At 39.4% G+C, this 27,141-nt stretch overlaps 7 protein-coding genes across 11 annotated transcripts; 3 read left to right on the top strand and 4 right to left on the bottom strand.

The window, feature by feature from the left end:
* Positions 1 to 2,803: 2,803 nt before the first annotated feature.
* Positions 2,804 to 6,348, bottom strand: LOC125574960 (threonine--tRNA ligase, mitochondrial 1-like). Of its 2 annotated transcripts, none has more exons than XM_048741646.1 (13): positions 5,478 to 6,348; positions 5,295 to 5,391; positions 5,122 to 5,208; positions 4,939 to 5,023; positions 4,660 to 4,754; positions 4,370 to 4,402; positions 4,191 to 4,277; positions 4,017 to 4,112; positions 3,840 to 3,932; positions 3,455 to 3,736; positions 3,279 to 3,350; positions 3,113 to 3,184; positions 2,804 to 3,024 (listed from the first exon to the last, which is right to left on the bottom strand). In XM_048741646.1, the coding sequence occupies exons 1-13, from the start codon at positions 5,576 to 5,578 to the stop codon at positions 2,914 to 2,916; spliced, it is 1,311 nt and encodes a 436-aa protein (XP_048597603.1). In that variant the 5' UTR covers positions 5,579 to 6,348; the 3' UTR covers positions 2,804 to 2,913. The 2 variants fall into 2 exon arrangements, with proteins under 2 accessions (XP_048597603.1, XP_048597604.1); XM_048741647.1 differs by having other exon boundaries at positions 4,020 to 4,112.
* Positions 6,349 to 6,558: 210 nt separating this feature from the next.
* On the bottom strand, positions 6,559 to 10,743 carry LOC125578563 (nuclear poly(A) polymerase 1-like). The gene is made up of 12 exons (XM_048741645.1): positions 10,133 to 10,743; positions 9,978 to 10,055; positions 9,775 to 9,882; positions 9,299 to 9,361; positions 9,053 to 9,214; positions 8,779 to 8,892; positions 8,622 to 8,684; positions 8,211 to 8,540; positions 7,966 to 8,130; positions 7,037 to 7,879; positions 6,889 to 6,956; positions 6,559 to 6,799 (listed from the first exon to the last, which is right to left on the bottom strand). The coding sequence occupies exons 1-12, from the start codon at positions 10,235 to 10,237 to the stop codon at positions 6,760 to 6,762; spliced, it is 2,139 nt and encodes a 712-aa protein (XP_048597602.1). The 5' UTR covers positions 10,238 to 10,743; the 3' UTR covers positions 6,559 to 6,759.
* Positions 10,744 to 11,780: 1,037 nt separating this feature from the next.
* Positions 11,781 to 13,485, top strand: LOC125578562 (UNC93-like protein 1). Its single transcript, XM_048741644.1, has one exon. It carries the CDS (start codon positions 11,969 to 11,971, stop codon positions 13,340 to 13,342), a length of 1,374 nt encoding a protein of 457 aa, XP_048597601.1. The 5' UTR covers positions 11,781 to 11,968; the 3' UTR covers positions 13,343 to 13,485.
* Positions 13,486 to 14,394: 909 nt separating this feature from the next.
* Positions 14,395 to 16,508, top strand: LOC106369043 (putative 12-oxophytodienoate reductase-like protein 2A). Of its 4 annotated transcripts, none has more exons than XM_048741642.1 (5): positions 14,395 to 14,619; positions 14,724 to 14,864; positions 15,393 to 15,523; positions 15,599 to 15,760; positions 15,829 to 16,508. In XM_048741642.1, exons 1-5 carry the CDS (start codon positions 14,546 to 14,548, stop codon positions 16,434 to 16,436), a joined length of 1,116 nt encoding a protein of 371 aa, XP_048597599.1. In that variant the 5' UTR covers positions 14,395 to 14,545; the 3' UTR covers positions 16,437 to 16,508. The 4 variants fall into 4 exon arrangements, with proteins under 4 accessions (XP_048597599.1, XP_048597598.1, XP_048597597.1 ...); XM_048741641.1 differs by having other exon boundaries at positions 14,456 to 14,619; positions 14,709 to 14,864; XM_048741640.1 differs by having other exon boundaries at positions 14,467 to 14,619; positions 14,703 to 14,864.
* Positions 16,509 to 16,540: 32 nt separating this feature from the next.
* On the bottom strand, positions 16,541 to 19,196 carry LOC106369042 (cyclin-dependent kinase D-3). The gene is made up of 7 exons (XM_013809141.3): positions 18,840 to 19,196; positions 18,367 to 18,665; positions 18,188 to 18,296; positions 17,628 to 17,753; positions 17,235 to 17,470; positions 16,892 to 17,149; positions 16,541 to 16,800 (listed from the first exon to the last, which is right to left on the bottom strand). Exons 1-7 carry the CDS (start codon positions 18,933 to 18,935, stop codon positions 16,755 to 16,757), a joined length of 1,170 nt encoding a protein of 389 aa, XP_013664595.2. The 5' UTR covers positions 18,936 to 19,196; the 3' UTR covers positions 16,541 to 16,754.
* A 266-nt stretch (positions 19,197 to 19,462) lies between these two features.
* Positions 19,463 to 24,414, bottom strand: LOC125575598 (eukaryotic peptide chain release factor GTP-binding subunit ERF3A-like). Its single transcript, XM_048741638.1, has 20 exons — positions 24,256 to 24,414; positions 23,651 to 23,692; positions 23,496 to 23,570; positions 23,283 to 23,333; positions 23,119 to 23,172; positions 22,927 to 23,031; positions 22,627 to 22,738; positions 22,488 to 22,533; positions 22,268 to 22,339; positions 22,112 to 22,174; positions 21,859 to 22,013; positions 21,714 to 21,778; positions 21,478 to 21,628; positions 21,080 to 21,185; positions 20,879 to 21,014; positions 20,721 to 20,785; positions 20,454 to 20,618; positions 20,035 to 20,107; positions 19,885 to 19,952; positions 19,463 to 19,791 (listed from the first exon to the last, which is right to left on the bottom strand). Exons 1-19 carry the CDS (start codon positions 24,257 to 24,259, stop codon positions 19,906 to 19,908), a joined length of 1,587 nt encoding a protein of 528 aa, XP_048597595.1. The 5' UTR covers positions 24,260 to 24,414; the 3' UTR covers positions 19,463 to 19,791; positions 19,885 to 19,905.
* A 730-nt stretch (positions 24,415 to 25,144) lies between these two features.
* On the top strand, positions 25,145 to 26,848 carry LOC125578561 (guanine nucleotide-binding protein subunit beta-like protein). Its single transcript, XM_048741637.1, has 2 exons — positions 25,145 to 26,134; positions 26,566 to 26,848. Exons 1-2 carry the CDS (start codon positions 25,253 to 25,255, stop codon positions 26,665 to 26,667), a joined length of 984 nt encoding a protein of 327 aa, XP_048597594.1. The 5' UTR covers positions 25,145 to 25,252; the 3' UTR covers positions 26,668 to 26,848.
* Positions 26,849 to 27,141: the final 293 nt, after the last annotated feature.

The raw sequence follows: 27,141 nt of genomic DNA, 5'->3' as shown, positions 1-27,141 counted from the left end.
CGCCTAGACCGGATGGTTTCTCAGCGGGCTTCTTTCACTCCAATTGGGACAACATAGGAGGAGCCATCACAGCCGAGATTCAGCACTTCTTCTTGTCAGGCACACTCCCTCCCAAGATCAACGAAACCCACATCCGTCTAATTCCAAAACACAACAGTCCCACGACAGTAATGGAGTATAGACCGATAGCGCTGTGCAATGTATACTACAAAATTATCTCGAAGATCTTGACGAGAAGACTCCAGCCGCTACTCTCCTCCATCATTTCCGAGAACCAGTCCGCCTTTGTTCCCGGGAGAGCTATTTCAGATAATGTGCTAATCACCCATGAGGTTCTCCACTACCTAAAGACATCAGATGTAGAGGTGCGGTGTGCTATGGCGGTTAAAACCGACATGAGCAAAGCGTACGACCGCCTTGAATGGGAGTTCATTTCGTTAGTACTCAGTAGGATGGGGTTCCATCCGACATTGGTAGCTTGGGTTATGGAATGCATAACCACTGTAACATACTCCTTTCTCATCAACGGCTCGCCTAGAGGAAGGGTTAAACCGAGTAGGGGAATTCGTCAAGGAGACCCGCTCTCACCATACATTTTCATATTGTGCGGTGAGGTGCTCTCGGGATTATGTCACAAAGCTCAAATGGAAGGTACTATGAAGGGAGTTGAAGTAGCTCGGGGCTGCCCTCGAATCAACCACTTACTTTTTGCGGATGACACTATGTTCTTCCTCAGCGCGGACAAGAAGAGCAGTAAAGCACTCAAAGATATTCTGACCAGATATGAGACTGCTTCAGGACAATGCATCAACGTCAACAAATCGTCGATCTCCTTCTCGCGGAAAACACCAGCGGACCGAAAGGCAATGGTAAAGGAGACTCTACTGATTACAAAGGAAGGCGGGGTCGGGAAATACCTCGGCCTTCCGGAGCACTTTGGACGCAAGAAAAAAGACTTGTTCTCTTCCATTGTTGACAAGATTCAACAAAGAGCTAAAGGGTGGGCAAAACGATATCTTTCTACTGCCGGGAAACTAGTAATGCTCAAGAGCGTCTTAACACCGATACCCTCCCACGCTATGACATGCTTCAAACTCCCTGTCTCGCTGTGCAAAAGGATCCAATCTGCGGTTACCCGATTCTGGTGGGATTCAAATACAGGAACAAAAAAGATGGCGTGGGTATCTTGGGACGACATGACGCAAACAAAGTCTAATGGTGGCCTAGGTTTCAGAGACTTCCAAAGCTTTAATGATGCTTACCTAGCTAAACTGAGTTGGAGACTATTGAACAATCCAACCAGCTTGCTCGCACAGACTCTCTTCGGCAAATATTGCAAGGATGAAGAATTTTTACAGTGCCAAGGAAGAGATGCAGAATCCCATGGTTGGAGAGGAATCCTAATAGGAAGAGACCTTTTGTTGGAGAACATGGGATGGTTAGTTGGAGATGGGAAAGCTATCAAGGTGTGGCACGATCCATGGCTCAGCCTTACGAACCAAGAGCGACCTATGGGACCAGCACCAGAGTGGTGCTCAGATATCTTAGTGTCCGACCTTTTGGATCCGGACACCCGTGAGTGGAACAGAGACCTCATCAGTCTGATCTTCCCGTTCCTGGAAACCACGATACTGAGTATGAAGCCAAGCCGTCTAGGAGCCTCGGACAAATTGAAATGGCTCCATACAAAAGATGGAGAATTTTCTACCAAGACAGGGTACATCGCCGCTCTGGAAGCACGATCCAATGACTCCGATAGACCAAGACCATCAGTTAACTGGAACAGAGGAGTTTGGAATCTCAAGACCGCCCCCAAAGTCCAACACGTTATCTGGAAAGCTTTGAAAGGTGCTTTACCAGTGGGCGAGAAGTTACTTGCGAGACAAGTACCAATAGATCCATTATGCAAGCGCTGCGGTATTCTCGAATCTATTAATCATCTCATATTTCATTGTGATTTTGCGGAGAAGGTCTGGAAACAGGCTCCATTCCTGCAACGCCTGGACCAGAGAGGATTACTAGATTTGGAAACAGTTTGGATGGAATTGGTTGAGTCAACATGTCTCCCACCAGTGGGGATTGTGACAACCCAACTAGCCCCCTGGCTCGTCTGGTCGATATGGATAGCACGCAACAACTTGATTTTCAACAACAAGATCGTGACAATAGAGGAAGTTATATCCCGGGCAATCTCTGCAGCAAAAGAGTGGCAAAACGCGCAGGGCCAAGATGAACCAAAGAAGACTCCTAAGCGTAAGATAGAGGATGTACCACACTGTGATACTGTTCTTCAAACAGATGCAGCATGGACTGAGACAACAAGAACAGCTGGACTGGGCTGGGCTATCAAAACCGCAAGAGAAACTCAGAGATTCTCAAACTCTACTACCTTTGTCACATCACCACTGATGGCTGAAAGCTTAGCAATGAGGGAAGCGATCAAGAAGAGTAAGGAGCTGGGGATCCGGCGCTTACGGTGCGAATCAGACTCCTCACAGCTGATTAAAGCTCTCAATTCATCTTCTGAACCTCTGGAGATTTATGGCATAATTTCTGATATTAGAATTTAGGCTAGCTCTTTTGATGTTATTTCGTTTGTTTGGATTCCTAGAGAAAGGAATGTGGAGGCTGATTGCCTAGCAAAAGCGGCGTTACGCCATGTAACAACTGACTCGTTCAGTTAAACGCTATTTAAGTTTTAATGAAGTTGAGTTCCAAAAAAAAAAAAACAACAGAATCACAATATGAAATACCATCCCGAATATTACTCTTTTAAATAGAAGTTTATAAAGGTTTTATAATGCGATAATATCCATAATTTATAGAGGTTTCCACTGAAAAGACATAAACCAATATGAAAACCAATAAAGAAACACATGATCAACAAACTAATAAGTTTTAGCCCATTGAATTTCAAAGAAATTTGACAATCCTGAGCTTGAACACATCCAGCAGAGCGTCAACGCTCATCATTGGGACTTTTGAACGGTCTGAACAGCTGGAGTCTCTGAGCAGAGCAGTCACCTGGACACAAAATATTTAATGTTTAAGAGAGGCTTGATCGATGCTCACACAATCTCATATATAGGAATGAGTATTACTGAGCTATAACCTGTCTCGTCGCAACTTCTTCATCACCCACAACTAGTATGTAGTTGTACTGCGCGATCTCAGCTTCTCCCACCTATAAAATAATTCAAAACATCACTCAAAATATGCATGTATACAGAAAATAAATATACAATTGTTTATGTGTTCAGGGACCTTGTAAAAGTTACCTTCTCACTGATGTTTCTGTCTGTTGTGTCAACATCAACATGGTACCCAGCGTCATGAATCTGTCTTCTCACCTGTTTGAATAATTACAAACAAATTTTTTTTAAAAAGGCGGAGATAAGACTCTCCAAGTAACTGCAAGTGCTCATAAGGAGGAGTGCAGTCAAGACTGTAAAACCTCTTCTGCGTAGGAACGATGATTCTCATTGTTTGATGAAGAGCAAACTATGACCTGCCTTGGACTAATCCAGAAAGGCCATTTTCCTTTGTAATGGTCTAACAATATGGCAAGCATACGCTCAAAAGATCCCAACACCGTTCTATGTATCATAACAGGTCTCACCCCTTTATCCTTATCCTCAGATCCCAACACCTTACTATGTATCATAACATTTTCCTTTTTTTCCTCATCTGAGGGTGAGTACCGAAGTTTGAAGTGATCAGGTAGTTGAAAATCGAGCTGATATGAGCAACAACAACAAACGTTACACTAAATAACCTACCAAGATAAATCCAGCAAGCAAAAAAAGGTTAAAACTTAAATAATTTGGGAGCTGCTTAACCTGTATACTAGCACACTGGAACTTCCTTTTCATTGCATCAGACAATGTTATGTCTATCTTTGGGCCACAAAATGCACCCTCTCCCCTGTTCACCTGCAGAATTCATCAATCTTTATTAGAGCAAATGCAAACTCTGTGACTAATAAGCTTTGAGTAGAAGCATCAGAAGTAGTTTACTACAGTGAATGGCTTTCCAAATTCTTGTAGTGCTTCTACAAGATCATTTTCAGATTCCTCCCATCTTTGCAAATCTTTAGTGTTTTCCTCTGGCCTCTGAAACTTGGATAGCATGCAATGATCAATATCACACAAAGTGTATCAAATGTGGTAGAAGAAATCATAATATCATACCGTTAAGAGCTTTAGCTCATAGGTAAAGCCAAATTTTGTGTAAACATAGTCAACAAAATCCAATACATCTTTGACTTCCTTTTTAACCTGCACATAGTCATAGACAGAATACTTCTAACAAGAAACTGGGAGGATATAAAAATCCAACGTTGCTGGATTAAAAAACAAATAGCACAAACCTGTTCCTTTGTACAGAATATGTGTGCATCATCCTGAAAATAAATGCAACATGCAAAGGGGTATAAAGTAAGTGGTGGACTCTTAACTTCACCATGTCTCTAATGTTAATGCTAGAGTGCAAGAATTTTTTTTCTGATCTAGCTCTACTCCTAGAAAAGTTTAACTACTCCATGATCATTGTATGTCTCTTGATGTTGTTTTTCTCCAAGTTACTCTCACATAAACCTTAAAGTTTTTTTTTTTATATAAAATTTTAAACAGGAGAAGTCTATAAGGATGCAAAATATACCTGCTGGAACCGTCGGGTATGGGTCAAACCACTAAGAGCTTCACTTGCCTCATTTCGATGTAACACTCCGAACTCAGCCAGTCTAATGGGTAATTCTACATACGATACCATAAAGCTGGCTTCAGCAAAGATAAAAGATAGATTTTACATTCTTATCATGAGTTAGATTTATAAAGAGAAAAGCATTAGTTCTCCATAATTTTCTTGCAGAAAAGTCACAAGGAACAAGGTTCATGTGTTCGAACTAGATCAAACTGCAGTACAGGAGCGGAACCAGACCTCTATAGGACCGAACTCTGTGTTCGAACATCAAGCAGTGACCAGGGCCATTGATAGATTTGAGCCCAAATTCTTGTTTATCAATCTGCACAAGAAACAACATAGAAAGTCATTTAAATTTCACCTATACAGCTAAAGTAACAAAGTCAAGAAGACTGCGTGAAGCTTTTGTTGCATTCTTACATCAAATGTAAACATATTTTCCTTATAGCTTGCAGCATCTTTGGATGTTTCCCAGAGTTTCATGTTGTAAATATTCGGTGAAATAACCTGGAAAAATTCAAAACTTAGCAAACCCTAGTGCACACTGTAATCAAAGTATACTGAAAGAGTAAATATGACTAGTAAAGATAAACCTCTTCGTAACCCCTTTTCCAATATTCTTTCTTAATGAATTCAATCAACTTGTTGTATACACGAGTGCCGTGTGGGAGGAGAAAGCAACTCCCAGGGCTGAAATATTTACATATATCATTAGTTTTTGTCGTGGAACACAAGAAAGAGAGGAACTACTGTATTACAATATCAGTGAAAAGAACCTCATTTTGTGACAAAGGAAAAGTTCATCTTGTTTCACTGATGAAGTATTCTGGATGACGACTGAGAGAGAAGGCTCATCCTCGGGATGATTATCCGCCATCGATGGAGAAGCACAGAAAGTGATGAAGCAGAGGAAGTCTAAGAGATCTTGTAGAACTCGAAATGACAGATGAAAGCAAATTCTCAAAGACAGGAGAGGTTTTCGTTTAATTTATGAACTTTTTGCGTAGAAAGAAACAAATCTGATAGATTTTAGTAATTTCTTTTATATTAATTAGGAGATTTTCCATTAGATGTAATGATGTAATGGTATAATATATTTATTGTATGTAAATACAGTTATTAATTTCATCATATAAATATATTATATAATTTAACAAAAAACAATTATAGAATAATATCCATTATATTTCAATTATAGAATATAATCTTTCATTATATTCTATTTCAATTATAGAATATAATCTAACAAAAACAGTGATAGAATATTTTATTATTTTTTAGAGCTAAAGAAAACTTTTATCTTTTATTGTCAAATAAAACTAATTTTCTAAAGAGAAATAACGCCTAAAAAGTTAGACAGGGACAAGAAACTAGCGAGTAGACAAAAGACAAAAAGAAACGCCTAAAAGAAAACGTGCATGTCAAGCTTCTGGAAATGACAGCAAATCTTTGTGGTAACACCAAAAAGAAGAAAAAACAATCCAATTTCTGTTGTCGTATTCTAGTGCCTAGTTTTGGGCTCCCAAAGTACCTAATCAGTTTCAAGTGGTGTCGTTGATTTGATTCAGAAATAGTATTGCTTAGACAGATTGAACTGTTTGGAGCTATAGTCAGTTGTAGCCAGCTTTGGTAGAGATTTTGTTTAGCAATCACAAGGGTTTACTTTGGTAGAGATTTTCTATTGTTAGTTTTTGTTTAGTGTGTGGGATTGATGAGCAGCAATAAACAAACTCAGAAATGAGAACTCTAGTTTGGTTAGAGAATGGAATCTTACCATCCTTTCGTCTATAGCTTGGTTAGAGTATGTTTCAAGTATTTAAGCCATTTGGCTCTTGCTGTACAGACCCGGAACTCAAGTATTTAGAACTTGTATTTTATGTTCTTATCCAAACGAGTTTTACATCGAACTCAAGTATTCAGAACTTGCTTTAGCATCTAAGAGACAAAGCATAATAATATTAAATCCTTCTTTTACATAAAGTAAGAAGCAGCCTTCAGTTTAACCACTCGAATTTGGATAAGCTCTGAGACTCTTGGCCATGTAGGGACGAACCATTATCACTTGCCGTTGGTTTTGCCTAGAGACGTGAAGTTCAATCTGCGAATAACCAGACAACAAAAAGCAAGCAAACGTTGTCAAATCCTATATGCAGATGCAAATGGAGTACAAGTATACAAACCACTTACTTGATTATGGGTTTTCGCTGTTGCACTGGAGCTCTATGCGTCACCTCAGGCTGTCGCATTGGAAGAACCTTTACGAAACAAGAAAAAAAAAATCAGACAAGAACAAGATCATGAGACTAGTTTAAGTATCGAAAGACAAATAAAGAACCTCGAGTTCTTCCAGAGCTTCATTGGAGAATAATGGTGAGCCATTTGAAGTAGTGGCCTCGAACGGAGGTATATTTGCAGTAGCAGTGACTTGGTTTCCAAAGTCAAAGCTGCCTTCAAGCTCCTCTGTTTCTTCACTAGTAGGAGCTTGAGGAGTGGCTATCTTCTCTATTGGATGACTCTCTGGTGCATCCTCCTTATTGAAAACAACAACATTCTCTTGTGGATCCGTATTAATGGGATCGGATTTACCGTTTGTACAGCTATCTTTCATAGGACTAGAGCAAATGGATCCAACAGATGGATCCGGGCTCCCGCCTTCACCGTTCTCAGCAGGCACTGGAACAGCAACTTGTTTAGAGTTCCTTAACTGATCCGCGAGTGTCTCATCATCTCCCCGTTTTCTCTTCTTCTCATCTCCTGGACTGTTAGACCCAGCTTTACTTTCAGAACTCGCTTCATTTGTTGTTGTTGTTGCAGTAGTAGTAGTAGCTGCACTTGCTGTAGAAGAAACTCTATGCTCTGCGCGGCGTTTGCTGTCCCATGTTCCTTTAGAGGCATGCGAAGGTCTAACACCACCAGGAAACACAAAGCTCGGTAGACTTCTTCGCTTTATGTGGCTGACACTAATCTCCATCCCCGGAATCCACAACATGTAACCGTTAACAGTGTGTTTAAACTCCTCAACTGTTCTTCTGATATCAAACGGCTCGCCTTCGGCTGCTGGAACTCCTTGTTTACGCTGCAGACCCATGAAGTAAGAGCAGTGAAGCGGTCGGGATGCATCTTGAAAGTCATGTGGATGAGGGTGGCATTGAAGCATGTCATAAGTATGTCTCTCAATCTAAGAATACAATGTAAATATCTAAGTCAAACAATCAGAGATTGTTTTTTATCAACATTCAACAGATAATAGACAAAGAGTTTCACCTTCAGTGTGAGCTGTCTGAGACGTGACTCAACCCATCCTTTCCATTTTCTTAAATCATCGACATTTGCCGCAGAGATGTCGATCTGAAGATAGTTTTTATACGCTTCAAAGAATGCAAATGGCTCAAAGAGGGTATCCCAGTCAGCTTTGTTTGCTTCCATAGCCTGCAAGACATCAAACGACTGTCATAAGCCCCCACAATCTGCATAGAAGCCAAAACTATTCAGACTATCTAAAACCTTACCTCACATATATCTTTGCCTCTCTGAAACTCTCCAGTCATAATCCGCAATGTACTTGCAGAGACATTGTAACTGGAGTTCATACAAGGATAAGCAGGAGTAATGATGGGCATCATGTGCAACCTGTCCTTTGGGTTTCTTCTAGGATCCCAAACTTGAAGACCGAGGGATCCTTCATCCATAGAACAAAGAAGGACTGGATTCGGCCAGCGCCATTGGGTGTAGACTCTAAAGAACCGAGACGCTAACATATTTGGGAGAGCGTTAGGATACAGTTGACATATCCGAGCTACAAGCAATGCCCAGTTTATACCACCAAGAAATCCAGAGACCTAGCAATTGTCGGAAAAAGACTTTGACATAAGTAACATGAGAGTCACATAAATGAAATCGAGTGAAAGAATTCTTAATACATTAGAGTATACTCCACGTCGCTTGGCCCAAAACCGCATGCATCTTAATGTTGTTCTGAAATTCTGCTCATAAATAAAACATAGATTCAGACTAAGCAAATCATATGGATGAATTAATTATAAAGTTCTTAAGAGATGTCATCAGTAAGAACAAAACCTCAATGTTAGGAACCAGACGCAAGATCTGGTCAGTAACTCTACAACCGTTGAGACTCCGAACAGTTTGCTCATCAGCATTCTGTAGAATGGAATCCTGCGATATATCTAAGTCCTGCACCATAAACATCAGGCAGGGAACACAATCAAGATTCTTCCAATCCATAAATAATGCATAAAATAAAGTGAAACTATTTAACCTTAACTAGTAGGAACGAGTTTAAACTGAGGAATATAATCCTAAACAATCACCTCTCTGTAAATTCCGATATTACCTTAGGTATAACCCATAGTGGAAGTTGTGCATAAAGGAGATCTATAGAAACTCCATTAAGTTTGAATCCCATCAAGGGAACATGAGCATCAGGCACAGGGTGAAGCTCAGTTACTTCAGGCATTTCGGACAGCATCCTTTGTAGTTCACCAAAGAAATCACCCTATTGGCAATTTAAAAAAAAAAGAAGAAGATTAAACTTGATACATGTTCAGGCCAACGTATAGATGCAAGAGGTTAAAAGTACTTCTCTAGTTGCATGTCTAGGCCCCACACATAAAGTGTCAATATCAGCACCAGGTCCATGTACCTATATGAGGAAGTAAAACAAACTGTTATAGGAACACTAGATATGCTAGAATAGTGGATGTTAGTCATGTTACAAAGAACAATCATCAGCTGCAGAGGATTTCACTAGGACACTGACTGTTTAAGAACAAAAATCTAGTGTGCCCGAGATTTATCAACAATTGAAATGCCTGAAAAGCTCATACCGAAACGATACAAGGGATATAATATTGATCTCAATATTTTTGAATGACACAAAAAGGCATTTGAGACATGTGATGCCACTTCCCACACAGGTACATCTAAAAGACAACAGCAAACAAACACACAGCTTTCACCAATTCATGATATGTCCTTTCCCTCTACACCAAAGAGTTGACAGTACAAAAGGAAAGAGTAAAACAAAGTTAGTCTTCTAAAGATCTTGATGGTTACCCCTAGCCGATAAGAACCGAAAGTAAATATCTCCGCATTGGCCTCATGAAGCAGCTGATCATTCAACCCTTTGCCGCGGCTTATTGTTTTTATCCATGTTTTTACAATCTGTACACAAATAAACAACGAAGACCTTACCATGGATCTTTTACAAACATCAATGAAAAATCCATAAAACTTCAAAAAAAAAAAATAGTAAGAACCTGATCAAGTCTCCCGAGAACCTCCTCCCTTCTAACAGCTTCCTCCTTACTCTCGTACAATCCAACATCTTGCAAATACTGAACAACCAAAACATATTAGAAATCAACACGAAGCTAAGATACAATAAACACAAGCTTAAAGATATGAGCAAAACCTTCTCGAGCTCTCGTGTCTTGACCACATCAAGCTCCGTTGGTCCTCCCAAAGAGATAGGTTCTGTGATACCATACCTCTGCCCATTCTGCTGGACACTAGCCATCGATCTTTACCTACTTCTTTTCCTCTCTCTCTTTTTTTCCTAACTTTTCTTTTTTTTGCTCTCAATGTTTCAATTAGATTCTTCTACAAGCATAAAAATTCATCTTTTTTTTTCTCAACGGGGATAATTCGAATAATGTTAAGCTAAAAAAAAACAAAGACTCTGAGAAGATTACTATGGAGAAAAGTGTTGATCATACAGAAATACAAAAATCAAAAGGCTTTGCTGAATCAAAGAAAAAGCCAAAGCGAAACACTATGGAATCATACAAAACAGTAGCCAAGCTCTTGTCGGGAACAACCCTTAAAACCCTAATCCGAGAAACTGGTATTACAACGAATAGAATCTCGCATAAAGTCTCGTCCTTTTGAACACCCACGGCGATAGATGCAGACTGAATCCACCAATCGGAGATGAGATTCTCCAGTGAGAAGAAGAACAACGAGTTTCACCCCCTTCTCTCGCGTTGGGATTAGAGACGAAGAGCGAATTCTATATTCCACGAGATATGAACCGTGTCTCTAAACCTGACCCGTTTTAAGATCCGACCCAGTATCTTAACTGGGCCTCGCTATTTATCCTCTTTTAAATATTCCCCGATTTTTAGACCAGACACGATTTTAGATCCGACCGTTTTCTAACTGCGGTTCACTATTTATTCTATTTAAATATTTTGTTTTTCTTCTTTTGGTCAACTTTGAGAATTAATTAGATACTCGATGTTTTGGAAGATTTGCGATGTTTCAATGATATTTTATGTTATTTTTAAGTTTATTAGAAATTGCGTAGCTAATTAGATATTATAATTATTTATGTAATTAGTTGAATAATTTTTAAATGGGCAATTGTTAATAATAGTATTTTTTAAGTTTTTTTTTTTCAAAACTAGCAATATAAAAAAAATCACAAAAATGACATTCATTAAAGGGTAAAATATCCTTAATATCCTTATTTAAAATTAAATAAACAAACAAAAATAAATAAAAAATAATAATAAAATGAAAAAAAGAAAATTTTTTTATAGTTTCAGATTATATATTTTCAGATTCGAAATTTTTTATAATTTTTTTTGAAATTTTCTTTTTTCGAATTTTTTTTATATTTTTTCAAATTTTCTTTTTTTAATTCAAAAATACTTTTTTGAAACTGTTTTTTAAATTTTTATTTTTAACTTTTTAGTATTTATTTTTTATTTTATAAAATTTTAAACCCTAATTCTCAAACTCCACTCCTTAACTCTAAACCCTAAGGTTTGTATTAATTAATCCAAAGGGTATAAATGTATATTAATTAATGAAATATATTTTTGTGACTTTGAGCATAGAGTGCTAGTTTGAGAACAAAAACTTGGTTTTGTGTTATTCTATTTTTTTTATCTCTTTTTAAAACTATTTTTTTAGAAAAAGATAAATTTCTTGATCATTGAGCTAAAATGTCATGTATTGTGAAACGGAGCGAATACTTTTCTATAAATATTAAAAAAGTTTCTTTTGTTGAAATGTCTTAACAACAACTTACGTAACCATAATTAATGGTCATGTACCTTTCGCTCTGGATTTATTACAGTTAGATACTAGGATCAGATTAAAACTTAAATTAATTAAATAATATTTTTTTTCTCCGTGACATCTCCGCCATTGAAGGAAGAATCATTTCAAAATCATAAACTAAAGAGATCCGAGCTTTGAGTTGTAGGACAGAAACATTCTTATCTACAACTGCTTTCCGACCATGAGTGTAATAACCGAAGAGGAAAAAACGAATCACGGCGGAGTCGTGGAGGAGAAGCCAAAACGATGGCGACTCAATTCTCCTCTGTCTCAAGTCACCTTAATGGGCTTCGTCTGTTTCTGCTGCCCAGGCATGTTCAACGCTCTCTCCGGCATGGGAGGCGGCGGTCAAGTCGACCCCACCGCCGCTAACAACGCTAACACCGCCGTCTACACCGCCTTCACCGTTTTCGGCGTCTTGGGCGGCGCGTTCTACAACGTCCTCGGTCCGCGCCTCACGTTAGCCGCCGGCTGCTCCACTTACGTCCTCTACGCCGGATCTTTCCTCTACTACAACCACCACCACCACCAGGCCTTCGCCATCGTCGCCGGAGCCCTCCTCGGCTGCGGCGCGGGGCTTCTCTGGGCGGGCGAAGGGGCCGTGATGACGTCGTACCCGCCTCCGCACCGGAAAGGCACTTACATCGCGCTGTTCTGGAGCATCTTCAACCTCGGCGGCGTGATCGGAGGTTTGATCCCGTTTATCCTCAACTACCGCCGCAGCTCCGCCGCGTCGGTCAACGACGCGACGTATATCGCTTTCATGTGCTTCATGTTCGCCGGGGTTCTCCTCTCGTTCGGCATCCTCCCGGCGAACTCCGTCGTCCGCGACGACGGATCTAGATGCTCCGCCGTGAAATACTCCCGCGCCTCGACGGAGTTCGCCGCCGTGCTGCGCCTGTTCCTCGACAAGAAGATGCTCCTCATCGTCCCCGCGGCTTGGGCTAGCAACTTCTTCTATAGCTACCAGTTCAACAACGTGAACGGTCTCCTCTTCAACCTCAGGACCAGAGGCTTCAACAACGTGTTCTACTGGGGAGCTCAGATGGCTGGCTCCTTCGCCATCGGGTACATAATGGACTTCAGCTTCAAAAGCAGGAGAGCCAGAGGGTTCGCCGGAATATCCTTAGTCGCCGTGATCGGAACCGTGATATGGGCGGGAGGGTTGGCGAATCAGCACGGTTACTCGTTTGACAATCTTCCGGTGAAGAAACTTGATTTTAAAGATTCAGGGAAAGGCTTCGCCGGACCGTTCATGCTGTACATGAGCTATGGTTTGTTAGATGCGATGTATCAGAGCATGGTGTATTGGTTGATCGGTGCACTTGCGAATGATTCGATGACTTTGAGTAGGTACAGTGGATTCTACAAAGGAGTGCAGAGCGCAGGAGCTGCCGTGGCTTGGCAGATAGATACACGTAAGGTACCGTTAATGTCGCAGCTTGTTATAAACTGGTCACTCACTACAGTAAGCTATCCTTTGTTGATTATTCTTGTCTATGTGTTTGTTAAAGACGAAGATGATGCTGGTGATGTTAGTGGTAATAAGGTGTAGAGCATTGAGTAGCTTTCTGTTTCTAGTACAACTACGTTGAAATGCATTTGATAAATCATATGCAGTGTTCTCTCGTTGGAATACATTTGATAATCGATTACGTATCTAATAACAGAAAGAAATACAGTTTCGAGGCAGTAAAATGTCTATGTACTTTATGGTATTTATTGAGACTGTTTGGGTTGTCCTAAAGAGAGAGTTGTACACAACTTTTTGACTATGATTAATCGTAGCTAAGGGTACAGAATCTGACTTCACTGAATGTATATAGATGTCTTGTTGTACACGACAGTGTGATCTGTGTTATTTTTGGGACAGATGAATAAAACTGACTGAAAACATCACCTCAATAAAATTCTCAAAATTTGGAAGTTTTTGAAACAAAGACAATATGATAAGTTGTTGCTTCTTCATGACACCCAACACTTTTGAGTTTTGCCTCAATATAGCCATATTCAAGAAGTTTATATCCAATTGTTGTACTATCTGAATCATCATCACAAGATGAAGGAGAGAAAATATCTAGGGTAGACCCAGCATGTTCATTGTAGACTTTATGGGAAAAAAAAGTGGCCCTTGGTCTAATAAATGTTCATAGAAGACGACGGTTAACCTACACAGAGTGAACAGTCAACACACGCTAGCACCACCAGATCTGTCCCATGCATATATTTATTATTTTTCCACATGTCACGAACACAGACTCCAAAGTCTTGAATCACATAGGCAACACACAGTACATGGGCTAGGGTAAAGCTAAAGGTACAGAATCTGACTTCACTGAATGTATAAAGATATGACTTGTTGCACACGACAGTATGATCTGTGTTTTTTTTTGGAACATATGAACAAAACTGACTGAGAAATTCTAGTAACAGGACAATATAAAGAGTTGTTTGATGCTTCATGACACGCATCACTTTTGAGTTTTGCTTCAAAATAGCCAATTCAAGAAGAGTTATACCAACTGTAGTACTATCTGAATAAGAGTTGATTTAAATATGTGGGCCTTGGTCTAATAATTGCTCATAGAAGACGACGAGTATGCGCCGCTTTAATCACAAATGAAAGCCAATCAACACACGCTATCACCACCACATCTGTACCATTGAATTATATTATCTTTCCACATTTCACATACACACTCTCTCTACTCTTGGATCACATAGGCAACAGAAAGTTTCACTATTGTCATTGGATTCCATGGAGACCAAAGAGAGTAAGAGTATCCCTCTCCTCACATCCTATAAGATGGGACCTTTCAATCTTTCTCACAGGTAACTGTTATCCTTCTCCTGAATCGTCAGTTTAGTCCTGAAGGTAGGAACTAGGATACTTGACTTTTCTCTTTGAGATGTAGTAACAGACGGTTACGAATCAGGGTTGTTGTAGCGCCAATGACGAGACAAAGAGCGTATGGTTACATCGCTCAGCCTCAGGCGAAGTTATATTACACTCAAAGAACAACACCTGGTGGTTTTCTTATTTCTGAATCTTGTGCAGTGTCCCACACAACAAAGGGGTAATATATACATATAATCAGTGCCGGTCCGGACTTTTCCGGCGCCTAAAGCGGACTATAAAAATGTTGTCCTTTTATCCTAACTAAATTTACCATATGATAATTATAAAATTATAATCAGTAAATATTACTCCTTAGAACTTAGGTTATTTTAAACAAATCCAATAAATACAAAAAACATCAAAACATTATTTGCAGCTCATCTTCTTTGTTTTCATTTTCTATTTTCAGTTCACTTGTTGATTTCTACGGCTATTTTTAGTAGCATTTTCTACAAATCTAAGAAAACAAAAAGAACAAAAAGTATAATTTATAGATAGAGCAAAACATATAGTAACATATGCTAACATCAACTTTACAATTTTTATGTTTTCACAAAGTTTCAGAAAATGTTAAACCCCTATGATAGATTTTAGTTTTGTGAATTTAAAAAAAGTTATTATTATCAAAAATATATATTTTTTGGATCAATCCTTTATCACTTATATCTTGTCGAAGTCCACAACACCATCACCTCTGTTTGTGAAGCTATCCGGATATACCTGGAATATGGACCAGAGAGCAAGTGGAAGCATGGAAGCCCATCGTGGATGCGGTTCATGCCAAAGGTGGCATCTTCTTCTGCCAGATTTGGCACGGTGGCAGGGTCTTTAATCAAGGTATACCAAGGATGAAACACATTGATGTTTTCAGTTCTTGCTTTGTATGTTTATTATTTTCCCTCCATTCTTTAGACCAGCCAAATGGGGAAGCTCCTGTCTCCTCTACAGACAAGCCATTGACGTGTAATAACATCTATGGAGGGCAGTTTACCCCTCCAAGACGGTTAAGGACCGAGGAGATCCCTGCCATTGTCAACGACTTTAGAGTTGCTGCAAGAAATGCAATGGAAGCTGGTAAGAAAAGTCTTTTTCCCCTTTGGATGTATGATGTTAGCTGAACATGACACTTGTGGTAATCATAGGCTTTGATGGGGTGGAGGTTCACGGTGCACATGGTTACCTCATCGACCAGTTTCTAAAAGACAAAGTAAATGACAGAAGTGACCAGTACGGTGGGTCACTAGAGAACCGCTGTAGATTCGCTGTGGAAGTAGTCAAAGCAGTGGTGAAAGAGATTGGTTCAGATCGCGTGGGAATCAGACTGTCCCCATTTGCAGATTACATGGAGTCTGGAGACTCCAACCCAGAGGCATTAGGACTCTACATGGTGCAAGAAATGAACAAGCATGGGATCCTTTACTGTCACATGGTTGAACCTAGAATGAAACTCCTTGAAGAGATGTCCGAATGCACTGAGTCGCTTACGCCAATGAGAAAAGCCTTCAAAGGAACGTTCATTGTAGCTGGAGGTTACTCTAGAGAAGATGGGAACAAGGTAGTGGAAGAGGGAGGAGCTGATCTTGTGGGCTATGGACGGACGTTCTTGGCAAATCCTGATCTGCCAAGGAGATTCGAACTCGATGCACCGTTGAACAAGTATGACAGATCAACGTTCTATACTTCTGATCCTGTCGTGGGTTACACTGACTACCCTTTTCTTGACAACACAGACACATCTGCTTCATGTTGATGCCATTTACAACTAATTAATAAACCTTTTTGAGGTCAAGAGGATAAAACACTTGCACGTTTGATTACTGAACTGAGAACTCTTTCTGGTACAAAAGATGCCCAGAGGGAAAAGTGGAAAGCTTTATAATCAGTACATGATTATTAGTTTACAATGAATAAAGCAAGTAAGACAAATACAATAAAGTATGATTATCATAGTCGAATTATAGGGGACAGAAGAATAAATCGCCAACTTACACCAGCGGTAGTAAAAATGACAATCTAACAATGTTGTAGTCTCACCAGAGGCAAAACTGAATGTAAGAGAACATTACTATTAGAAATCGAGATCAAGCTTCCTCTTCAGATGAGATCTATCGGCACTACAAAATGAACAACAACAAGAAGCTTTTAAAACACATTCAATCTTGAGCCTGTAAAAACAACTAATCAAAGAGATCGCTCTATTTGCACCTGGTGATGGTTGGTCGGTTAGGAGGCCGCTCAGCGAGGACGGTAAAATCTAATGACATGGGTGCTTGTTGATCCTTGTCAACGTGAGACTTCATACCATCAACCCACCCACGCTCAGGTATTACTCTTCTAATCTTACGTGGTGGTGATACCACTTTGATAGCCTCATGTTTACCGTAAGAGGCTTTAGTTTCCTGCTTCCGAAGTGGCTTTGGGAGCTTAGCAGGGTCAGTAGGAGAAGGTGCAGAAGTAAAGTACCTAAAAAATATGAAAGCAAAGTTGTGGTGAGAACAGAACTATATATATACCTTCTGTCTATAAATATGTGGTGAGCTTTAGGCACCTGTGTTCTAGAGCCTGCTTAACAGAAATTCTAGCCTTTGGGTCATATGTAAACATCTTGGACAATAAATCGAGAGCATCTTCACTAACTGCTGGGAATAAAGAACGTAGAGAAGGTGCTGGGACAAATTGATACTCTACGTAATCAGGAAGGCTTTTCATGTCTGGCCATTGATCCGCTTTTGGTGTCCCAAAGGCAGCAAATATTTTGCTTAATTGATCGATATCACTGTTCCCCTGCAACGAAAGGAAAGCTGAATATGTAAGCATACATAAGAGGTATTAAGAAGTATTAAGTAGTCTGACTGAGAGTATAAGATCCAAAGAAATAAAAATTGGACTAAGCTTAGTCTTAACAATGATGACTGATGAGTGGAGTAAAAGACTATTGAACCTGAAGAAATGGTCTGCGTAGCAGAAGTTCAGCAAATACGCAGCCAGCAGCCCAAACATCAACTGTAGCACCATATTGTTTTGCACCAAACAAAAGTTCTGGTGCTCTGTACCATCTAGCAAACACCTGCACATCATCAGATATATGAATTTGTGAAGATAATGAAACAACAAGAAATAAGGTGCATTGTAATCATGGATGTTCAATGGAAAAACAAAGAAGCAGAAATAGCTCAGCTCAGGGTTTTGGTTAATAGCACAATTTATAATACAGAGACGAGATAGCAACTGTTAGTCTGCTACATCACGTATTTTGAGTTGAGACTTTTTAATACATGTCACATTTTGCATTATCCATAGGCGATAGCAGAAGTCAATTATAAGAGATGACAAGAAATTTCATCAATTTAGAGATTAGTATGCAACAAGATAAATCAAAAAAGTTTCCAAGACTTCAAAGCTTCGTCGTCCGTCAGACACAACTATGGGTAGCAACTACTTTCATGAATTCAAAATAAGATTCACTTTCTAAATGTTAGTGACAATGCGGAGCAACCATACCTGATGGGTAAACTTACGATCAGGAGTACCAAATATACGTGCTAATCCAAAATCTGCAAGTTTCAGCTGTCCATCAGGTCCTATCAACAAGTTATTTGGCTTCATATCCCTGAAGTCCAGTGACACAAAATGAGTGCTAAACCAATCAGCAAAGAAAGTTGTTTAGGATAAACAAGTACCTGTGCAAAACCCATTTCTCGTGGCAATAAGCAAGTCCTTTAAGTGTCATTAGGAGGTAAGATTTGATGTCGGCAGGTGAGAGGAACACGTTTGAATCGCGAATGACTCCTTCGAGGTCAGTCTCCATGAACTCAAACACAAGGTGCAAGTTCTCTTTGTGAGGAAACGCATCGATCAAGAGAATGATATGAGGATGCTTTAGCTCTTTGAGCATTTTGATTTCCCTGAGAGCCGTAATGTTTACACCTTCCTTGTGTTTACCAAGCCTTATCTTCTTGATTGCTACAGTTTCTCCTGTCTGCAATTGACAAAAAAAAAACAAAATCATATGGCAAAGTTAATAACTTGCGAGTCTAATCAACAATCAAAACTAAACCATTTTCGATTCGAACCCAAAGCATACAAACCAAGTAAAGATATAGAGTATACGCGGCAGATCCTAAACCCTAATTTCGTGGAAGAAATCAATCACCTTAGTATCAGTGGCCTTGAAGACGACGCCGTAAGTACCTTGCCCGAGAACCTCTTGCTTGAGATACCTATCAGCTACTTTCTTTGGCTGCTCCATTTATCGTATTCGCGGTACTGTAAACACACACACACACTACAACCGATAATCTTTCTTCTTGTTTAGTTTGGTTATCCTTCTCTACAACTCGATTGCTTTTCGAATCTGAAACTTTGGTCGACTACCAAGGATTTAGGGCTCGCACGTTGAGAGCTCCTCCGTCTCCGGAGGAAAAAGTAGCCGTTGGCGCGTCGGTAAATCGAGGGAACAAAACAAAAGAGAAAAGGAAAACTCTCTCTAGCTGGAAAAGTGGGTGAGTGCGCTTATACTAGATGATATAAAGGTAATTGACTAATTGACACTCTAAACGATGACGTTTTGTTCGAGACAAAACACAATTTACTGGACCCGGTTCAAGTCAATCAAACCAAATACCGATGCATTTTAGTACCACAACATGAAACCATCCGGTTTTTACAGCTGCGCATTGCAAGCGACTTTCATACATTTTACAAGTTGAAGTGGGCTTGTTTTAAATTCAAATTATACCAATGAGCTGTTGCATCGGCCACGTCGCATGAAGCAAGAACACGAAGAAACAAGGTACTTGCCTTAAGGAACAAATAGTGTTTCCCCAAAACTAATTAAACAGCAAACTCCAATAAAAGCCGAAATACAGACTCGGCTAAAAAGGGTAGTAATTGTAAATTTGGCAACAAAAAACTCACTCATGTTCATCATAATACTTTTTTTTTTAGCTTTAAATTTTCAGAAAACGATCTCAGGTTACACCTCTCTGCAGCAGTAACTCTAAATTGGGAGATGGAACTAAGGTTTTGAGTTTAGGGAACTCAGATTCCCTTCAAGAAGCTTTTTCCTAATTCCACCACTTTGTGCAACCCGTAAGCCCCGTTTCCTGCAATTCAAAGAGCCAGAAACTGGTTCAGATTGGATGTTTCTTCAATTTTATGATTCCAAATCACTGCATTCGTAAGACTTAGCAAGTCACCTTCTTCTCACAAAATTTGGATCAAGCGCTTGAGAGCGCAGTCACTTTTCCAACCGCAACTGTTTTCCCTGTTGTGACACCAAATAGAATTTGTAAATCATGCACATTAACTAAAATGCTAAGATGAGTGGTCACATTTGATATCTTTACCTTCAGTTCGTAGAGTGAATCTTCCAAGTTGAGGGAAATCTGAGAATTTTTCAACACAGATTGAATTGGTAACCTGCAGAGATACAGCAACGGGACAGCAGAGATTAGGATTAGAAAGACTGGCAATAACTTGCTAAAGATGTTAAAACTGAAATTCCCTCAATGTTTCTGCTAAGCTTTGTAACAACCGTATTAGTTACAGTCCATCTAGTGGTGAAACGACTGAGAACATTTTATCAGTCTTGTCACAAGAAGAATACTACACATATACATCCAAAATATTGCACCAAGTTCGAAATGAAGTAATATTTCAGGCTTTTTCTTTGACTGAAGTAGAAACGTAAACCATAACTTGGATGAAACTTATCTCTATGAATAGAAGTTTCAAGGAAAGAAAAGGCAATGAAAAGGAACTGGACCTGTATACGGCAGATAACAGCAGCACCATTCTTCACAAACAGAATTTTCTTTTTCATGGGTTTCCTCGTCTTCATATCAATTTGGCTTATCAATTCGATGATCTCACATTCCTCAACCACAGCATGAATGTGGAGAATAGCCTTGTAACCAGCTGTAAAAATAGCCTACATGCGCAGAAAAATCGAAGACGGGATTAAATTTCTGAAAACACTATTCAGAAAAGATATACTCAAAAGTTGTCATATCAAGAGGAAACATATGCTTACGTTGTCGAGCAGCTCGAGGATTTGTAATTGGGCAACGAACTCAGTAACGGCAGGTACAGGCTTTACTGCAACAGAAAACAAAGAATACTCCAGATTAGTCAACTATGACAGAATACTACAGATGTCAACAAAATATACGTAAAAATCATGATACTCACCCGCGCTGGATAAAACAAAACCTGAAAGGATATCCTCGTCCTCAATGCCAGTTATACGGACTCTCAAATTCTCACCCGGTCCAGCACGCTTAACTTTATCTTCATCACAATATATTGCAACAACTTTCACGGGTTCCTACATTGATACGTGTAAGTTATTAGGAAGACAATGAGCTGGCAATTAAATATGTTGGAAAGTACCTTATTTGGCATAATGACCAAGGAATCACCCTCCCGAATGCTGCCCGATTCTACTTTTCCCATAACAACAGTTCCCATGTCTTTGAATTTATCAATGATGGGCATCCTATACAATTCATAAGATCAGTTATGGGTTAACACAGCCTGCAACATACAAGGATAACTTTACAGAAAATAGTTCTCCTTTCAGTTAAGAGAATGAGAAATATATTATAGACAGGATAAAACATATGCCAAGGTTGGGAGTGGTGCAAAAAACAATGCACATGGATGTTAGTGCCCCATAAGCAACATGAACACACGAGTCATGGATTTCATGAATGCATCAACCAATAATTAATAACAACGAACAAACCTGAATGAAAACAGAATAAGAAACAGGGACAGTAAAAGTTCACCTGAATGGGCCATTAGGATCTCGTGGCGGAACTTCAATTGAATCCAAGACTTCAAAAAAGCTAGGGCCACTGAACCAAGGACAAACTTTTGGATCCATCCTCTTGTCCATATTAAACCCCATTAGACCAGATATGGGCAAGAAGACAACATCTTCACAGCAAAGGAATAAGAGAACAAATTAAACGTGCAATTAAACCATATAGCTAATCTGGAACGTTTATAGTTCACTGCATACCTTTCTTTGTGTTGTAGCCAGAGGATTTAAGAAATGGTACCATTTTTTGTTCTATTTCATCGTACCTGCACAAGAGTACATACGCGGATGAATGGAAGTAGATACGAAAAACAGTAACATGAATTCGAAAGGTTAATGCACATACCTCTCTTTCGACCAGTTCACAGTTGGATCATCCATTTTGTTCACAACGACAACCAGCTTCGACACGCCCAATGTTTTTGCAAGTTGAACATGTTCACGGGTCTGCCCACCCCTCTCATATCCCGTTTCAAATTCACCTTTACGAGCTGAAATCACCTACAACAGAGGGACAAAGACATGGAAATTAATAAGCTTCCTACCAAAGACGCATACTACACAGTAACGACTCCGACCAAATTAAGATAATAACTTACCAGTACACCAATGTCCGCTTGAGATGCTCCACTAATCATATTTGGTACATAACTCTTGTGACCCTACAAGTTCAAAAAAGGCGCAAAAGAATTAAAACAAAATACTCTCATAAAGACAAATGAACAAAAAATTATTGTTTTAAGTTTGTCTCTTACCGGAGCATCCAAAATGGTAAATCTCGTACTCGCAGTTTCAAAATGAGCCCTTCCAACTTCAACTGTTTTGCCCTGTTCAATGTAGCAAGTAAGTCATAACAGTTAGCTAAGTTAAATTCAACCATAAACATTGTTGGAAATTCTACAGACACGTGAACTCTTATCATCTCTGACACATTTATAGCACACAAAGAAACATAAATAAAAAATCAGGAAATACCTTCGCCCTCTCTTCTTCATTTGTATCCATTATATAAGCCATATACCTAGCATACAAGACGATAACAAGTTTATAAAAACAAAAAGAAAAAGAGAACAAAAGAATTCCTTATCATTTCAAATTAATCAGAACCACCCACCAGCTTTCTCTACTTTTTTCTTTTGCTTCTTTTTCATACTTTTGGATTTGTCGGTCGTCCACCTGACCGCTAAGGAAGAGAATTTGTCCTCCAATTGTAGACTTTCCAGCATCTACAATTGAAAAGGTGACCATGTAAAGATTAAATGAAGAAGCTTAAAACACACCGACTAAAAGCTCATGATCCTAATTTCAAGAATGTGTTACATACGCTTTTAAGCCCCGAGTCTAAACAAAACTGCAGATGATTTATCTATTATGAAAGTAGAGCTGATGAAAAGAAATCAACAAGTAGCCATACCAACATGCCCGATGAACACCACGTTCAAGTGTCTTTTCTTGTTTGCTTCTGCCTCTTCTTCAGCTTCCTCTTTGGCAGCCTTCTCTTGGGCTGCCTTCTCTTTAGCTGAATGGATTAAATATACGAAAGAGATAAATAAATCTTTATGAACGTCAAAAGATGAGAAGACTGTAGAATGAGAGATCTAAGAACCTTTCGCTGGGTTATGCACTGCATGGTGCACTTCTAGATCATGATCCTCGGAAGCTGAAATCACCAATGACAAGCAAAAATAAATAAAACTCGCCAAACTCAGATATATTAAACTAAATGTTAAGAAAAATGAGATAGAAAGAGAACATAAAATATCTAGGAACCTTGTTGCTCATCAGGAACCGGTGCTGACTCTTCCACCTTGTCTTTCAGGTCTGCAAAGAAAGGATGATACCTAGTATTAGAATCAGTATCCGATCTCATGATAGTATAACCCTCCCTCAACCACTAGTTAATGTCTTACGCATCTAATAAAACGACCCACAGATAGCCAAATTTTAAACAGTATATACAAAAAATGTCATGCTACAACGAACCTTCTTCTGCTGTATCCAATTTCTCAACTTCATCAGAGTTATGAGCTTCCGGGATAACAACTCCGTTGTTTTCTTCTGCCATATATCAACACCAACATTTAGCACCAATCCGAAACAATAAAAAGATTATTAAGCTTGTCATCTTCAGGAATTACCTGCCGAATCAAGCTGTAATGCGCGGATGTCAGCCTCAAGATCTACATATAGTTGAGAAAAAAGATATAAGACAGGCGAAAGTTGAAAACAGAAAAAAAAAAGTCCCAAATGTTACCACAAAACAATGATATTACAGCATACTTGTCAAGCAAAATTCAACAATTACACAAAACGAGCTAATAACCAATCAGCTTTCACATAAAAAGAGGGTTACACATGAATCGATGTCACTAACCAAGAGAACAAAGTTACTGAGAGCTAGAAGTTGGTATACAGTTAACCAATAACATAATCCAAACCCTGATGCCACAACACTCGATAGATCCATCGCTAAATTTCACTCAAGTTACAGATAGATTGCTAAACAAACCTTAGTCAGAGCTAAAACCCCTAAATCCGATTACTAATTCTCACACGGATTAGTCTCCTTCCGATTTCAGATCAACTACCATAGCAAACGAATCCACAGACTCTAAAAACCAATGGTAGGTACATAGCGTACACTCAAGATATAGATAAGATCAGATCCGCCGTAAGCAGGCAATAACAGACGAGAATCAAAATAGGGAAAAAAGAAAGGAGAAAGAGAGCTCGGAGAGCCTACCCATGGTTGATGCTGGGATGAACGAAAGGGAAAGCTCTCTCTCTCTCTAGGTTTTATCGCGAGAAGAAGATGAAGAAGAAGCGCGTCACGGGATCCACCAAATGAAAACCACTGCCGCTTCTAAAGAGGCTGTAATTTTTGCCCAGGTGTAACTTTTATATTCCCCTCTCATCCGCAACGTGTACTGTTTTAAGTTAAGCCCGTTATAAAGGCCCAATTAATAAGATGGCCCAAGTCCATAATTTGGAAAAAAAATGTTAGTAAATTCAGAAAATTCTTTCTGTAGGGTTTGTACCAACACAAATACACATTCACCTATGTAATCAATCAAACACATAGCATTTTGTTTTATCTTTAGAAGTTATATAATAATTTCTTTAGCAATAGTAAATTCCAAGGTTCTAAAAATCGGTCTAGGCGGTAACTCGGTCTTATCCGAAACGATTTTTTGAAAATCCGATTTATACCGATTTATATGATTCATATCGGTTTAAATTGTCCTAAATCGATTAAAATTAGTTAAAATCAATCTAAATGGGTCTGATAAATTTAAAAATAAATATTAGTATAAATCCACAAAAACTTTAATTTTCTTTTGTTTTTTATATCTATTTTAATAATTCATCATAATAATTTTATAATTAAAATCAAAAATTAAAATGTTTTATATAAATATAAAATAAATTAATAATTCGTTAATATCTAGATCTCGTTTAGGTTCTGAATAATCCGTCTAGGCGCTAGTCTAGTTACCGATTCTCGAACATTGGTAAATTCTTAACACCAAGTAAAACCAAAAAAACTCTTACCAGTACAAAAAAAGCCCATTTACGCAAGACCCATTCATTAAACTTAATCATCAAAGCCCAATAAAAGTAAACCCTAATCCATTGTGTTGTCTCTGATATAAACTGAATCTTACCTCTCGACGCCATTTCGTCTGAATCTCCGCCTCCCCCGAGAAACTGATAACCCTAAGCTTCACCAGACTTCGACAATGGCGGAAGGACTCGTCCTCAAGGGCACCATGCGTGCTCACACCGACATGGTCACCGCAATCGCCACCCCCATCGACAACTCCGACACCATCGTCTCCGCTTCCCGCGACAAATCCATCATCGTCTGGAAACTCACAAAGGACGACAAATCCTACGGCGTAGCCCAGAGACGCCTCACCGGCCACTCCCACTTCGTCGAGGACGTCGTCCTCTCCTCCGACGGCCAATTCGCGCTTTCCGGCAGCTGGGACGGCGAGCTTCGTCTCTGGGACCTCGCCGCCGGCGTCTCCACTCGCAGATTCGTCGGACACACCAAAGACGTCCTCTCCGTGGCCTTCTCGCTCGACAACCGTCAGATCGTGTCGGCCTCCCGTGACCGCACGATCAAGCTCTGGAACACTCTGGGGGAGTGTAAGTACACAATCTCCGAAGGAGGCGAGGGGCACCGTGACTGGGTCAGCTGCGTTAGGTTCAGTCCCAACACGCTCCAGCCGACGATTGTGTCGGCGTCGTGGGACAAGACCGTGAAAGTTTGGAACTTGTCGAACTGTAAGCTGAGGTCGACTCTTGCTGGTCACACTGGTTACGTTAGTACTGTGGCTGTGTCGCCTGATGGTTCTCTGTGTGCTAGTGGAGGCAAAGACGGTGTCGTTTTGCTCTGGGATTTGGCTGAGGGGAAGAAGCTTTACTCTCTTGAAGCCAACTCTGTGATTCACGCTCTTTGCTTTAGTCCTAATAGGTACTGGCTTTGTGCTGCGACTGAGCAGGGTATTAAGATTTGGGATCTTGAGAGCAAGAGTGTTGTTGAGGACTTGAAGGTTGATCTCAAGGCTGAGGCTGAGAAGTCCGATGGAAGTGGTACTGCTGCCACCAAAAGAAAGGTACAAAGACATGCAAGTTTGATGCTTATTGTATGGATAATATTTCTTTAGTTTAGGTAAACTGTTGATAGAGGATAGTGTTTATAGAAATGGTTCTTTTGGATTGATCTATTGAAATGCAAATAAACGATGCATGCTTATGGTTATGATTGTGGTTTTATATCCTTGTTTATGTTTTGTAAATATGTTTGTTTTTCATGTGGATGCTCAAATGTCTGTTCTTTTGTCTGAATTTACTTTTATACATGTTTGCCATAGATTGCAGTATATTGTTGGCTAGTGTTTTATCAATATGTGAATGTAATCGATAGATCTGATATAGATTTTTCTATCTATGGCAATTTTTGAATGTTTTTATATTTTGGTAAGAACTGTTTTTTTTTCTTGCCTAGATTGAGAAACTAGACTTAAACATTTACTTTTTTGGACAGGTTATTTACTGCACTAGCCTGAGCTGGAGTGCGGATGGAAGCACCTTGTTCAGTGGATACACCGATGGAGTTATCAGAGTTTGGGGTATTGGCCGTTACTAGTTTATCCCATCTCTTTGCCCTGTCTCTCTCCTTGGATGTGTTTTTTATCTATCACACTTTTGTTTTGTCAACAAACTGAGATTTTGCAATAATGTTTTGTTTTATGTCAATTCTAGGTTTCGATCTTTTATATTGTTTGTGAGAGATCTTACTGTTTTTAGTTGCTTCTGTTTTGTTTCAATGTGATATCTTTGATAATCCTATCAAAATGAGGGAACAGAGTAGTCACACTTGAATTTGTATTTTCTTAATAAGCTGGCGTGTATGCAACAATTACAATGTTTAAAGGTGTACAGAAACTGGTTAAAATGGAACTCTAGCAACTCGTTTCTGCCCTTAGAATTGAACAACAACATATGTGCTCACAAGAGTATTTCTTTCCCGTAGCTTTCTTTTCCACCAATTAGAATACAGTGAACAAGCCCTCCTGTCGTGGGGTCTGTAAGAGCACCATTATCGCAGTCTCCTAAGCAT

Source organism: Brassica napus, chromosome A9 (genome assembly GCF_020379485.1).
Source record: "Brassica napus cultivar Da-Ae chromosome A9, Da-Ae, whole genome shotgun sequence".
In the NCBI taxonomy this organism is placed as follows: Eukaryota; Viridiplantae; Streptophyta; class Magnoliopsida; order Brassicales; family Brassicaceae; genus Brassica; species Brassica napus.
Note: the sequence above shows the minus strand (reverse complement) of the source record. Positions and strands in the feature narration are given on the sequence as shown.

Bases quoted from the DNA above. Each gene is read 5' to 3' on its own strand.
- LOC125578561 (XM_048741637.1), top strand. From the start codon at position 25,253: ATGGCGGAAGGACTCGTCCTCAAGGGCACCATGCGTGCTCACACCGAC. The intron at 26,135-26,565 runs GTACAAAGACAT...TTTTTTGGACAG, and splicing joins CTGCTGCCACCAAAAGAAAG to GTTATTTACTGCACTAGCCT.
- LOC125575598 (XM_048741638.1), bottom strand. The intron at 22,340-22,487 runs GTATTTCCTGAT...TACATTGAACAG, and splicing joins ATGAAGAAGAGAGGGCGAAG to GGCAAAACAGTTGAAGTTGG. The intron at 20,786-20,878 runs GTGAGTATCATG...TTTCTGTTGCAG, and splicing joins TTTTGTTTTATCCAGCGCGG to TAAAGCCTGTACCTGCCGTT.
- LOC125578562 (XM_048741644.1), top strand. From the start codon at position 11,969: ATGAGTGTAATAACCGAAGAGGAAAAAACGAATCACGGCGGAGTCGTG.
- LOC106369043 (XM_048741640.1), top strand. From the start codon at position 14,546: ATGGAGACCAAAGAGAGTAAGAGTATCCCTCTCCTCACATCCTATAAG. The intron at 14,620-14,702 runs GTAACTGTTATC...TTTGAGATGTAG, and splicing joins CCTTTCAATCTTTCTCACAG to TAACAGACGGTTACGAATCA. The intron at 15,524-15,598 runs GTATACCAAGGA...TCCATTCTTTAG, and splicing joins TGGCAGGGTCTTTAATCAAG to ACCAGCCAAATGGGGAAGCT.
- LOC125578563 (XM_048741645.1), bottom strand. From the start codon at position 10,237: ATGGCTAGTGTCCAGCAGAATGGGCAGAGGTATGGTATCACAGAACCT. The intron at 8,685-8,778 runs GTTTTGTTCTTA...ATTTATGAGCAG, and splicing joins GTCTGGTTCCTAACATTGAG to AATTTCAGAACAACATTAAG. The intron at 6,957-7,036 runs GTTCTTTATTTG...TGTTTCGTAAAG, and splicing joins AAGCTCTGGAAGAACTCGAG to GTTCTTCCAATGCGACAGCC.
- LOC106369042 (XM_013809141.3), bottom strand. From the start codon at position 18,935: ATGGAGCAGCCAAAGAAAGTAGCTGATAGGTATCTCAAGCAAGAGGTT. The intron at 17,150-17,234 runs GTGCCTAAAGCT...CATATTTTTTAG, and splicing joins AAGCAGGCTCTAGAACACAG to GTACTTTACTTCTGCACCTT. The intron at 16,801-16,891 runs GTGCAAATAGAG...TTCATTTTGTAG, and splicing joins AACCGACCAACCATCACCAG to TGCCGATAGATCTCATCTGA.
- LOC125574960 (XM_048741646.1), bottom strand. From the start codon at position 5,578: ATGGCGGATAATCATCCCGAGGATGAGCCTTCTCTCTCAGTCGTCATC. The intron at 5,392-5,477 runs GTTCTTTTCACT...TAAATATTTCAG, and splicing joins TTCCTTTGTCACAAAATGAG to CCCTGGGAGTTGCTTTCTCC. The intron at 3,351-3,454 runs GTTTTACAGTCT...TTATTCAAACAG, and splicing joins ATCGTTCCTACGCAGAAGAG to GTGAGAAGACAGATTCATGA.